The sequence below is a fragment of the Mustela nigripes genome, chromosome 12 (assembly GCF_022355385.1).
Source record: "Mustela nigripes isolate SB6536 chromosome 12, MUSNIG.SB6536, whole genome shotgun sequence".
Lineage (NCBI taxonomy): Eukaryota > Metazoa > Chordata > Mammalia > Carnivora > Mustelidae > Mustela > Mustela nigripes.
This window is the reverse complement of record NC_081568.1, coordinates 94592125-94606005: the sequence shown is the minus strand read 5'-3', so window position 1 is coordinate 94606005 and position 13881 is coordinate 94592125. Positions and strand designations below refer to the sequence as shown.

General features: G+C 40.0%; 1 protein-coding gene across 6 annotated transcripts in view; it reads right to left on the bottom strand.

Moving 5' to 3' along the window:
• The window catches only part of MAST4 (microtubule associated serine/threonine kinase family member 4), a 554271-nt gene that overhangs the window by 266567 nt on the left and 273823 nt on the right, over positions 1-13881 (bottom strand). For all 6 annotated transcript variants that reach the window (XM_059417990.1, XM_059417992.1, XM_059417991.1 and 3 more), the window contains one exon: positions 4925-4956. In XM_059417990.1, coding sequence (XP_059273973.1) covers positions 4925-4956 — 32 coding nt within the window. The remainder of the gene's footprint in view (positions 1-4924; positions 4957-13881) is intronic.

Below are 13881 nucleotides of genomic sequence, written 5' to 3'. Positions count from 1 at the left end.
CACTATGAGTCCTCAACACATTGTGACAGGAACTCTGAGCAAAAGCAGGACAGTTCACTCTGCTGGGAGGCTCACTGTCTGGCTAGGGGGAGACAGACATTGTGGGTCATCTCCCAACACCCATACTCTGTATGTGACCATACTGGGCATCCTGTGATAGATAAAGATAAGTCAGTCACTTCTCTTAAAGGCCTGAAAATTCAAGACAACAAATCTAATTCTGCAGCTAAATGTCATAATGTCCCATTTCAGATATCATCTCACATGCCTCCTTTCTCCACAAGTACCAAAATTTATTACGATGCTTTGGCATTAACTAGTAAGGTACCTGCCACAGCAGATATTCCAGCAACTATAAAACTGTACTCATTTGAGCCAATCTTCAAGTCACAAAAAAACAAGAGTAAAACAAAAATAAATACAGATTGGGTACAACCTTTCATTCAAAACAGGTAAAATTTACCTAATTTTCCCCTTCAAATCATTGTTAAATCTCCATACATATTGGATAAAACAGTCTGAAATCTTACCTTCATGTAATTACTGAGTATTTTAAATAAAATAGTTCAAGAATATCAAAATGAGAGAGTATACTGTAAATATCCATGTATCTACCACATTAATTACACACATGAAACCCCTGTAGCATTTAGTACTATAATTTGTCACCCATGCATGTTTTTATATTTTTACTGTACATGTTTGCATTCACCAACAAATGTCTTATTTTGCACATTTTAAAATTTTATCATGTAAATACTTTCTTGTAAATGCAATTTGCTTTTAGCTTCTGTTCTGCACATTTTTGATACTATTATGTGTTGATACTTATGTTCCAGTTCATTCATTCTACCTGCTGTATAGTATTTCACTGAATGATTATATCATGATTTATTCAAAGGGTCTCCAGTTTTTGACAGGTAGCTTATAGGAGAAAGAGCAGAGAGTATCACAACTTTAGTTCCAAAGAGAAAGAGATGGAAAGAAAGTGCTGGAAGGATCTAGGATCAAGTCTTAGCATGTGGCTTCCTCCTTGAAAGGGGGAAGGCAGTAGCTGAAGTCCAGCTATCCAAGCAGTCAGCATGGAGAGGACATCTGGGACTCTTAACTTGATAAAGGACTGAGAAAACCTCTGAAAATCTGATCTGGAGTCACTGGTCATTTAGTAACATCTTGCCTGGAAAGCAGGTCCTTTGACTTCTCCTCTGTTGCCCCTTTGCCCCATACAAAAAAAGGACAGAATCATTCCCTTTGCAACCTTTTAAAACATATATGAAACAACACAGATTTCAAGTGATTTCTTGAGAAAATGATCATATTTTACAAATTCCTGAGGAATTGGATTATCTTTTGGACAGAAGGCAGTTTGGTTTTGTTATACTTTAAGATAGTAATAAAAAGAAAAACCTATTTTCTGTGATCCATTGTGATAGCTTTAACTTTCACATATATAAAACATGTTTTTGTGATTCCAGACATAAAAATTATCTGTAAGACAATACTAAATCTTTTAAAAAATCTGATAAATCCCTAAGTGCTTGAATGATGACAATGCATTTTAAAAATATCATCCTTCAAGACCTACAAAGCTGAAGCCCCAGGTATAACAAAATCAGGCACCTTCTTCCAGGAGCACAGCCTTTCTGAAGGCACACATCTTCCCCTACCCCTCCACCCCCAGCCCATCCTACCCCCAACACATTCCGCCGCACCACTTTTTAACTACAAGCAATGAGGAATCCATCACCCTGTGTATTTGCTTACTGTTAACATGGAAACAAGATTCAACAGAACAGTGAAATCAAATCCTCAATCTCTCTGGGAGAAGATACTACAAGATCTGAAAACACTTATGCCAGAGGCGTTTAACCAGTAAATACAAGAACTAAGTGTTAACAAGTTTTAATAACCAGGAATAGTTACGTTGACAAGCGTGACTTGTGCCCTTCTTCATTAGATTTTTCATTAGACTTGTATTAAATCACTCTAGCAATTATTTTTAAAAAATTTTCTTTTTGGGGAGCCTGGGTGGCTCAGTGAGTTAAGTCTCTGCCTTCCGCTCAGGTCAAGCCCCACATCGGGCTCTCTGCTCAGCAGGGAGCCTGCTTCTCTACCTGTTTGTGATCTCTCTCTCTCTCTGTCAAATAAATAAATAAAATCTTCAAAAAAATTTTCTTTTTCTCTAAGTCATAAAACAACTGCATGAGGAAATTAATTACTAACGTTTTATATGGGGGTCAATGAAAATGCTGAGTGGTGTCAAGTCCCAGAACATCTCTATCATACACCATTAATTCTACTGGGAATATTTAATTAAAAATACCCAACTTTTGTAGCAACATGGACCGGACTGGAAGAGATTATGCTGAGTGAAATAAGTCAAGCAGAGAGAGTCAACTATCATATGGTTTCACTTATTTGTGGAGCATAACAAATAACATGGAGGACAATGGGGAGTTAGAGAGGAGAAGGGAGTTGGGGGAAATTGGAAGGGGAGGTGAACCATGAGAGACTATGGACTCTGAAAAACAATCTGTGGGTTTTGAAGGGGCGGGGGGTGGGAGGTTGTGGTGCCTTGTGGGTATTATAGAGGGCACAGATTGCATGGGGCACTAGGTGTGGTGAAAAAATAATGAATACTGTTTTTCTGAAAATAAATGAATTAATTTAATTTAAAAAATACAAAAGAGCATCTTCTTTCTTTTTTTTTTTAACTTGGAATATTAATTTCCACAGAATTCACTAAAAAAGGAAAAGGTAGATTTATGTTGATGTACATGCTATGTTTTACTTCCATTATCTGATTGATGTATCAATTGACTTTTATTAAGGATGAGATTTTTTTTTTTTTAAAGATCTTACTTATTTATTTGACAGGCAGAGATCACAAGTCGGCAGAGAGAGAGAGGGGTGGAAGGAGACTCCCTGGGATCATGACCTGAGCCAAAGGCAGAGGCTTTAACCCAGTGAGCCACCCAGGTGCCCCAAGGATGAGATTTAAATGACTGAAATGTAATTCTATGTTTCTCTTAAGCTTTCAAAGCATGGGTGTCAAAGAAACTTATGCCGTCACCCTTTTCATTCATGAAAGATTCTATGCTCCCAAGTCAAGAAATTTAAATGTATCTTCTATTTTCTCCCACCAACCCACAGTTATCAGCTAACATTAACAGACTTATACAGGGAGATGTGAGATAAGGAGATACTACAAAAGGAGGCCCTTAAATAGACATGGGGAATCTAATTTGTAATTAACATGACCTTAATAAAAATTTACAGGAAACATACTAACTCAAAAGCTAAAAGAAAAAACAAGTAACCTAATATAAAGGCAAAAAGAAAATCTGACTGAAATTCTGAACTTCTCAAATAAAGTATTAAAGACAAACCTAGGATAATTTAAGCGTTAAATAAAGGTACAAGGGAAAAGATATTTTTTTCCTAGTAAGATATTTCATGTAGTTTTACTTCGGGTTTTCTTATCTCTTATTTTTTATCTTGATTAGAAATACCAAAATGTTTGGACTTTTCCAGGTCTAGGAGAGAGTCCTAATCATGATTCAGAAGAAGCCAAGGTTTTTATTCTAAAGGCATTTTCTACGGCCAACTTTTAGGTCATTAACCTCTAGCACACACAGATGAAAGCTGGAAGTCTGTGAAAATTTATCCAGACACAGTCTTCAAAAACAATGATCCCATATCCTCCAGGCACCCTAAAGCTGTAAAACGTTAAGAACCAAAATAGATAGTACTGAAATCTTCATAGAAGATGAAATTTTGGTTCTCAGATGCAAAAACTGACATAATCTAAAAACTGGTAAACAAAATGAATACAATCTTCCAACAATTACCACATACAATTCTAATACTTTAAGTTGAGATCTGTATCAACCTACTTGAAATATTATACTTTTCTATAAAAAGGACATTGCCCATCCACTCGATTCTGTAATGTAGATACCAAATCCCAGTATTTCCAGATCAGCCCTTACACAACACTGGTTGGTAACAAATCTACCCTAAATTTAGTGGAACACAGAAAGTAATTAATTTCCTTCTGCAACTTGCTAATGGTAAAACAAACAAACAAAAACCAAAACAAACAATGATTTATGCAAATATATTATTGGCCTTCAAAACAAAAGGTTGGAACAAACTATGAAGAAATCAGGTTGAGGTTCATAAATCTGCTATTTTTATTTTTTTATTTTATTTTATTTTATTTTTTTTTAAAGATTTTATTTATTCGATAGATCACAAGTAGGCAGAGAGGCAGGCAGAGAGAGAGGGGGAGGCAGGCTCCCTGCTGAGCAGAGAACCCGATGTGGGGCTCGATCCCAGGACCCTGAGATCATGACCTGAGCCGAAGGCAGCGGCTTAACCCACTGAGCCACCCAGGCGCCCCAAATCTGCTATTTTTAAAATAAGACCATGACATCAGTCAATGCAATAAGATCCAGATCTAACAGAAAGTTCAGCTGACTTAAATTCCTCATCATCGTGGCAAAAGTTTATCATTTCCTTTGCATAAAATCCATAGCATAAAAAACAATCACAGATTTCTAGAACATATAGGAGAACACTAATTTTTGACTCGGATCCATTTATACCATTTGCAGACCAAATAATGTGTTTGCTTGATTACCTAAGAGAATTTTTTTTTTTTTTAATTAAGATTGCCCCAGGAATAAGTAAGCATTTTGGCTTACAACACCCATAAGGACAAAATCTAGAAAGTTTCTTCAGCTTATCCTGAAATCATGAATATGTGACATTTATAAGTAAATGCAAAGTGTCTGTTTCCTCAATTCAGTTGATTATCATTAATCCTCCATTTGCCTGAAAATCCTAACAAGTTGGAGAATAACCACATTACAAACTGTACAACATAGTAATAATAAGGAAACAAAATTAGGCTACTTACAAACTTCCTCTTCTGGGGAGACTGAGCTCCTTCTGCAAAAGAAAAACAAAACAAAACACCTACATGAGAGGTCACATTAACCTTAGCCTAATAAGGCACCAAAGAGATAGCCTAATTCTTCATTATGCTTGATTTAGCATTTTCCACAAGGAAAAGATTTTAACGTCATGATTTTAGGCTGGATCCCTTCTTACATTGTTCTCTTTACATGTTGTGTTGAAATTACAAACATAGTTCATCTAAATTCCAAAACAGAAAAGGCACTATTCCTCTCAAAGCAAGGACAATAGAATACTAAATTGAGCCCCATGGCCCTAAAATTGAGCTTCGGGAAAACTGGAGGAACCAAAGGACTTATCCAAAGAGAAAAGGGATAGAAGGAGGAGCAGAAATTTTGCAGGATTATAATTAAATGAGAGGTGAAATGGGGGGAGGGGGAAGGCAGTGAAATCCAGCTATTCACCCCCAACAGAAATAAACTCATGCAAGACCCTGTGCATACCAAAGATTACACATTACTATGATTTGCTTAAATAAACCCAAAGATATCCTTCTGGTTTCATTTCTTAACATAAATGCAGTTTAGGACTTTGGTTATTTAAAAGTAGGTTAATGAATCTCTCGAAAGGTAACCAGACAGCAACAATTAATAGAGTGCTTTAAAGTCTTCAAAAGGGTGCTCTCACGCTAATCACTAATTAGGATCACTATCCACCTAACTATAGGGGAGACTGTGAAAACAAACAAACAAACAAAAAAGCCAACCACAGAGACAGAAAGGGATACAGAAATATCTTCACCCAGGAATGGAGATTTCAGAAGCCTTGGTCCTCAAGAATGATTATGTGATAACAATAATTAAGGAATAGGAAGTCATGAGTCATCAGGCTATTTAAACAAACAAACAAAAGAAAACCAGTATAAATTTGAAAGACTTGACTAAATTTAGTTTTTCATTCCTATAATTACCTTTTTTTCCTTTTTCTTTTTTTGCCTTCCAGAAGCTTTTTTGAAAGGTGTTTCCCCCTCGGCTTCAAATTCACCTTTCCTGTCCCCTATTTTTATTGGATCCCTAAATGGGTGTCACAGACAATGACCGCAGATCTTACTTCTAAACAGCACAATTTATCCCAGCACAGCTTACAGAACACGGCCTTGAAAGGAGCAGACCGAGGGGAGGACGTTGCTTTAAATGTAACCCACCCTACTTATTAACTGGCAAATGTATTCCCATACAGTTATAATAATCCTATCACTGTTTAATTACAAGAAGAAACAAGGAAACCATTTTAGAAGCAGGAGCTCTTTCTCCTCTCAAGAGCCTCAAGGTTCAGAGACGAAACACTGTATTTTTGTTTTGTTTCGCTTTTTTCTCCAATCCTTGATTATCTCCGAGAAATTACAGGGCTTGCTCAACTTGGATGCTTGATTGTGAAACCTAAGTGCACCTTCATTTACTAAACCCCCTAAGGACAAGATGAAAAGTCTCTGGTCAAGCCTGTTTTCCTTGTGAACTGAGATGTAAATGGAAAACCAATGAGCAAGTCTATCTTTGGTGATGACAAGCACTGAGACATGTGTTTTGTTTGCAGGTTAAAAAGAGAAAAGCAAGAAGAGAAGAACAACTACCTAGAAGCAATCGTTCACGGGTCCGTGTATCTATTAGAAAGGAATTATGGAAGCCCGCTGCACAGCAAAGGCCTAGAGCTCGAGAAAGGAAACGCTGTGGTCCTGTGAGCTGATCTGACAACAGCGCAGCAAGAAAAGGAGGCAGGGCTGATGGGTTATCATTAATAACAGAGTCAGTCAGATGTTATTTCAACTCCATATGCAAATAGATCACTCATGATATGAGAGGCAAAGGGCCAAATGAATGATCCCCAAATAGTTCAATTAATCACAGTTCACCAAATGACCCAACCGTAAGCTGGCTGCTCTGCTCTGCTCTGAGAAGGAAAAAAAAAAAACAAAAAAAACTGCTGAAACAGCAAGATAAGGGATAAAAACCAACTCTGTTTTTAATCAGAAGTCCAATAGGTCCAGCATCTAGCATGATGAGCTCCAAGCAAGGAGAAAGGTCACGGTGCGTAACCTGGTGCTGCTGCTCCATGGGACGGCCTCCGAGGCTCCAGGACGAGGAGCAGAGGACATTTAATCGGCCACTGTCGACTGACCTGAAGCCTCCACGCTAACCAAGCTGAGGGAGCTAATCCACCTGACGGTTTGAATGTCAGACTCGGCACTGGAAACTCAATTTGGGAGCAAATTGGAATCAGATGTGATGGTAATAAAGTGAGAGAAATGAATGCGCTGTGGCCAAGACCTTGTGAACAGTGGCTTCAAATGGCAGCGGATTCCAGGAGGACCTAGCGATTGCAGACAGAGCAATGGGTGGCTCATGCATGGGGACCACACACTGATTGAGCCGAAGCCCGCAGAAGTCAGTGAGCGGTGGCAGTGCATTTTCTGCCGAAGCCCCTGTCGTACATCGTGCACATGTCTTCATTTTATTTTCTTAATGTCATGTGAAGGGCATTAACACATACTTAGATAATTAGGTAAGACATAAGGTATTGGTCCGAGTCATAAACCAAAGCTTCTGCTTAGGAGATCTGGAACGCACGTTAATAATTTAGCATCAGGTAAGGATTAGGGGAGGGAAGAAGTGTGGGACAAAGAGAGTAAAGGTCAGGAAGTATCTGCCTGAACTAAACAATATGGAACTATTAATCATCACAGGATTAAAGACACTCCTAAGAGTACATTCAAGAACATTACAATTTTTTTAAAAGATTTTATTTATTTGACAGAGAGATAGAGGGCACAAGTCCACAGAACAGCAGGCATAGGGAGAGGGAGAAGCAGGCTTCCTGCTGAGCAGGGAGCCCAATGCAGGGCTCAATTCCAGGACTCTGGGATCATGATTTCAGCTGAAGGCAGACACTTAACTGACTGAGCCACCCAGGAGCCCCAAGAACAGTAAAATTTTTTAAATGGTTTTCATGGATACTGATTTCTCAGTGACTTCTAACATCTTTTTAGAATTGCTGTGTATCATTACTTGCTGACAGTACGATTTCCTTTGCCCACCCCCCCTTTCTAAAAGTGCTAACTAGCTTATATGCATTCGGAAAATAAGGGTGAATGAAGCTAAGTTAGTTTTGTTTGAGAACACTGTGATCTTCTTGTGATTCCTGGATAAGAGTGAGGACAAACAAGGGTCCCTCAAACCCAGTAAGAGAATTTTAGGAGAATCCGGGAACAAAAGAGTCCTAAGAAATGATTCAGCTTCTTCCCCCCACCCGGACCCCCTCCACCTCATGCTCCCCCACCCCCATCAACCTTGGGCACAAAAGAAGAAAATAACTTGTTTTATTCATGAAGGCAAGAGAGAAAACTGCGATGTTTCATATGTATAGACAATTTCCACAATGGTAATTTTAAAAGAATGTACCATAATATGGGTTTTTTTAAGGTTTTATTTATTTGACAGAGAGAGACACAGTGAGAGAGGGAACACAAGCAGGGGGAATGACAGAGAGAAAAGCAGGCTCCCGCTGAGCAGGAAGCCCCATGTGGGGCTTGATCCCAGGACCCTGGGATCATGATCCAAGCAGAAGGCACTTAACCGACTGAGCCACCCAGGTGCCCCTATTTAATATTTTTAATAGTTATACATACAAAATTAGAACAATATGTTCACATATGTTTAGGGACTCTTTGAGCTATTCTTTTTAACTGATGGGTCATTCTGTGATTTTAAAAGAAAGGAGATGTGATTATATCACAAATAATATATATTGGAGCACCTTGGTGGCTCAGAGTTAAGACTATGCCTTTAGCTCAGGTCATGATCTTGGGGTCCTGGGATCAAGCCCCGAATTGGGCTCTCTGCTCAGCAGGGAGCCTGCTTCTCCCTCTCTCTGTTTGCCTTTCGGCCTAGTTGTGATCTCTCTCTCTCTGTCAAATAAATAAATAAAATCTTTAAAAAAAATATATATATATATATTAGATAACCCTCTCTCTAAGAGGTGGAGCTTAATTCTCTTCCCCCTGAGATTGGCTGGATTTAGTGACACACTTCCAAATCTAGAATAGGGAAAGGGAAAAATAACAACTTTCCAGTGGAGAAACCTGACAGACAAGGTCTTAACCAAGTGATTCAGATTAACACCACCTGCTAAGTTAGGTCGCTCTCATATGCTCCTGATACAATGTTATGGGAAGGGGCTTCACCTCAGGTTTTCTTGCTAAAAACCCTTAAGTCCAGTCTAATCATGAAAAAACATAAGGCAAACCCTAATTGAGGGTCGTTCTACAGAACATCTGACCTGTCCTCTTTAAAACATCAGGATTGTGAAAAACAGGGAACATTTGAGAAACTGTCAGAGATTAAAGGAGGGAGAGATGGCTAAATGTAATCTATGTAGGATCCTGAGCTAGTTTCTGGATCAGAAAAAGGGGGAAACCTGCTAATATCCAAAGAGAGTCTGAGTTTAGTTAATAGTAATATACCAGTGTTAATTTCATGGTATTGACAAATGTATTCAGACTATAAAAGATATTAACATAGTGGATGGGTGCCTGGATGGCTCAGTCGGTTAAGCATCTGCCTTTGGCTCAGATCATGATCTCTGGGTCCTGGGATCAAGACCCGAGTCAGGGTCCCTGCTCAGTGGGAGATCTTCTTCTTCCTTTGCTTCTCTGCTCGGGCTCTCTTTCTCTCAAATAAATAAATAAAATCTTAAAAGAAAAGGAAACATATTAACACAGTGGAAAAGTATACAGAAATTCTCTCAAGTCTTAAAACTTTTCTATAAATATAAAATTATTTCAAAAAAATTTTAAAAGTTCTTTCTCACACAGGAGAAAAGAGAGAGAGGTAGGGAGAAAGTAAAACTGATGGGAAGGATGGACAGGATGAACAAATCAACATCCAAATATTCTAAGATTATTTTAAGGAGACGTTTAGCCCAATTTTTAGGAGATTATGCAAGTCATCTTTGTGAAAGAAGACTTGATTAGGTCCACCCATGAAGATGGTGAGAAGCAGTCAGATTTGAGAGACATGTTTATAGAACCTATAAAAGAACTGTGTGTAGAATAGGAGAGGAATCAAGGAAGTTTTCTGCCTAAGCAAATACAGTTTGCGGGCAGAAGAGTTTTGTTTGGACATGTTTCATCCAAGATGACTCTATGGATTCCAAGTAGAAATTTCCAAATAGGTGGCTGGACTTCTGCGAGCCTGGTTTCAGGAAAGAGGTTGGAGCTGGGAAAAGACTTTGGAGTTATTACCCTACACAGGGCATGTAAAGCCCTGGGCTGGCTGAGACAGGAAAAGAACGGGAAGAAAGAGGCACACCCTTATGCATCATCATGGGCACCTCAACATTTCAAATCTTCAAGGACAGAGAATCATGCTACGTGTTGTTAAATGGTGCATTGCACATGCAGCAACTAGGGTTCTTTTTTTTTTTTTTAAAGATTTTATTTATTTATTTGTCAGAGAGAGTGAGCACAGGCAGACAGAGTGGCAGGCAGAGGCAGACGGAGAAGCAGGCTCCCTGCCGAGCAGAGAGCCGGATGCGGGACTCGATCCGAGGACGCTGGTATTATGACCTGAGCCGAAGGCAGCCACTCAACCAACTGAGCCACCCAGGCGTCCCAGCAACTAGTGTTCTTAATAACCAAGAAATTGAGACAGGCGACAAGTAGAAAAAAATCTACTGGGTGGATAGTAGCTCTCACACAGGTGACAGGATGGTAGCACAGACAAGATCAGAAAACAGGACAAAATCCAGGAAATTAAACCCCAGACAACATGGCCACACTCGGGACAGCCCCACAACTGAACACTGAACTTAACTCCAGCCTCCAAGAAGTGAAACTTAACTGCCTGTGCATCTTTCCCTCCTCACTCCTAGTGGGTTTTTCCCCTTCTTTGAGAGTGTTAGTATGATCATACCTGGGTCTCTGCTTCAGCTGCCATGGAACAGAGGAGAATACTAGATCCCTTCACCAGTACAGTGGGAGAAATAGTCATTGGTAAACTCACCATGTCATTGAGAGTTACAACTATTCTACATTTGCAGACAAACTGTTAATTTAGGGAGAGAGTCCAAAGAGCCAAGATATGCAGGGCAATACTTCAGGCACTGCTTAGGGCACTTAAGGAGGAAAGAAAATATGACAGATTCAAAAGCCAGCTGGTGGAGGGGGGGCAGTGATGCCTGGGTGGCTCAGTCAGTGAAGCCTCCACTTCGGCTCAGATCATGATCTTGGGGTCCTGGGATCAAGTCCTGCATCAGACTCCTTGCTCAGCGGGGAGTCTGCTTCTGCCTCTGCCTGCCACTCCCCTGCTTGTGTGCTTGTGTTCTCTCTCTCTTTCTCTCTTTCTCTTGGTCTCTGACAAATAAGATCTTTAAAAAAAAAAAAGCAAACTGGTGAAACATATATGCACACAAGAAAAGAGATCCCAGGTATGAGATTATGCAGTTTTACCTGAACATGTAAACACTAACAGTGGACAGAAGATAAAAGGGGAGAAGATAATTCAGCTCAGGCAGTGGGTCTGAATGCAACTGGTGACACATTAATATCATCCAGGAAGCTTTTCAAAATAACAATGTCTGAACTCCACCCCTGGAGATTGAGAAGGAGAGTGGTCTGTGTAAGTTATTTAGTGGAGGTTAGTGCTTGCTTGCTTGCTTGCTCGCTTGCTTATTTATTTATTTATTTATTTATCCGCTCGCTTATTTATTTATTTATTTATTTATTTAGAGAGCGAGAGAGCTATGGGGGTCAAGGGGGACAAAGAGCGAGAGAATCTTAAGCAGGCTCCGCACTGGGGAATGGGCTCAAACTCAGCACCCTGAGATCATGATCCGAGTGGAAACCAGGAGTCATATCCTTAACCAACTGAGTCACCAGGTGCCTCAATACTTTTAAGTTCCCTTAAGAACAATGAATATGCATAAATCTTTTGCCTTCGGGTTTTTTTCTTTATGGAATATTAGTTTTCTTGCCATCATTACAAGAGTGAACTTCCAAGTTTTCAGTTATTTTCTTTGCAAGTGGGAAGCACTGGAGGGCAAGGAGAGGTACCCTCAGTGGAACTCCCTCTACGTGGGAGGGTATAAAATGAGCAAAGAGTACAGATTCATCTGGGAACTGGTTCTCCCAGAGAAGGGATTTGGGCCCCATTTTTCTGGCCTCTGTTTCTAAGGGTCACTTGTGAAGACAGAAGCACAGGTCAGGCAAGTTCACACTACAGAACCAGATCTTACATGACACTTTGGTTAGAATCAGAGCAGTGGTCAACAGCAACTTATGTGCAAACAGCGCTTGAAAACTCCAGTGAATGGCCCATAAAGGAATTGGTTTTCTGCATTAAAAGCCTGTAGTGTACAGCTAGAAAAGCAGCAGGTCGACCTCCAAAGATCTGCCTGGATATTCATACCATTTGACCTGCAAAACATCCCTAAAATCCCTCAGTGGGAATGTGAGATCGGTGGAGAATCCCAAAGGATCTCCCCTTTCTCGCAGGCTCTATTTCATTCTATTTTTGTATCTATAAACACTTAAAGGCATTTATTTGCAGTTGTAAAGCTCAATACAATCAACCATAAAAGGTAGACACAAAACGCTTGCTGGGTTTCCATAGCCATTTTCCTTGATCAGAAACCACATCCTCACTTTCTTTTAATAAGAAAGTGGCTACCATCTTGCTTTCTTGCCAGGCTGGCTTTTTTTCTGCTGTGAACCCAAGTCATCAGCTGGTACATGACTAGGCATTAGGCGTACAGGCTCTCTCCACAGACAAAAAGTTTCTTAAGTCACAATATGGCTATCTGTCTCTTTCGGTTTTAGAAGCTCTTATCAAAAACTCAATCTAAGAATTTTACAACATCATCACCTTTTTATCTGCCGGGACCCTAAGGCCCTCCCACTGAAAGCCCAAGGGAGACTAGTAATTGCCTCATAGTCACAAAGCCAGGACATGTTGGAAACAGAATCTGAACCAGTGTCATAAGGTTCCAATTTGTTCCCCTACAACGGACTGTGCAGGGTGGAGATGTGAGCCACTGAGAGGGGTTCTGAATGAGTACCTGTGCAAAGAGGGCTGGAATGAATAACCAAAGAGGGCAGCCTTTCCTCTAAAGAGTAAGAATGATACAGGTTGTGAACAGGTAGGTCTGTAATTTCAGAAAAGCATAAATCACAATCTTTGGCCAAGGGTGAAGCCCAGGGGCTCGTGGAGGGACGAAAGCAAGCAAATGGAGGTCCTTTATTCTAGCACACACTTTTTAATAAGGGCCACGTGGGGGGGTGCTGTGCCAGGCTCTGGGGAGAAAGGATTCCATTTGCTGTAAATTTTAGTGCTGAAAAACCTGGAAGAGAGACCTTTTAAAATTTTGCAACAGGACCAAAGGAGGAGGTGATCAGTTTTCTGTAAGGAGGGTCAGTACTGCTTATCGCCCAAGGATGCTACCTGTTATTTGGGATAACAAAACCTGGTGGAACTCACACTACTCTCAACCCTCAGGCTTAGCTCAGGTTCGGTGAAGCTAATGACAAAGTTCATTTGCTTTGGCCAGAGATGGCATGTGATTCAATCTGGGAAAACAAGATGCAAAACAATGTGTGTTTCCAGGATCCTGGGAGAGAACTCCTGGAAGGAACGTGCACTAACCCCAAGAAGCTAATGGCGGCCATAGGGTAGACAGACATGGAAGATGGCAGATAAGACAGAAGGTTAGAAACTGGGTATTGGGTGGTATCTTTCATACATGACACATGAGCCATTCGATTCTCTTTACTGTTTTAACTAGTTTAACTTGTGGGTTCTGTTTCTTGCAGTTCAGTAACATTTTATTATTATTTTTGAAAGATTTTATTTATTTGAGAGAAAGAGAGAGTGAGTACAAATTGTGGGGAAGGACGGAGGGAGAGGGAGA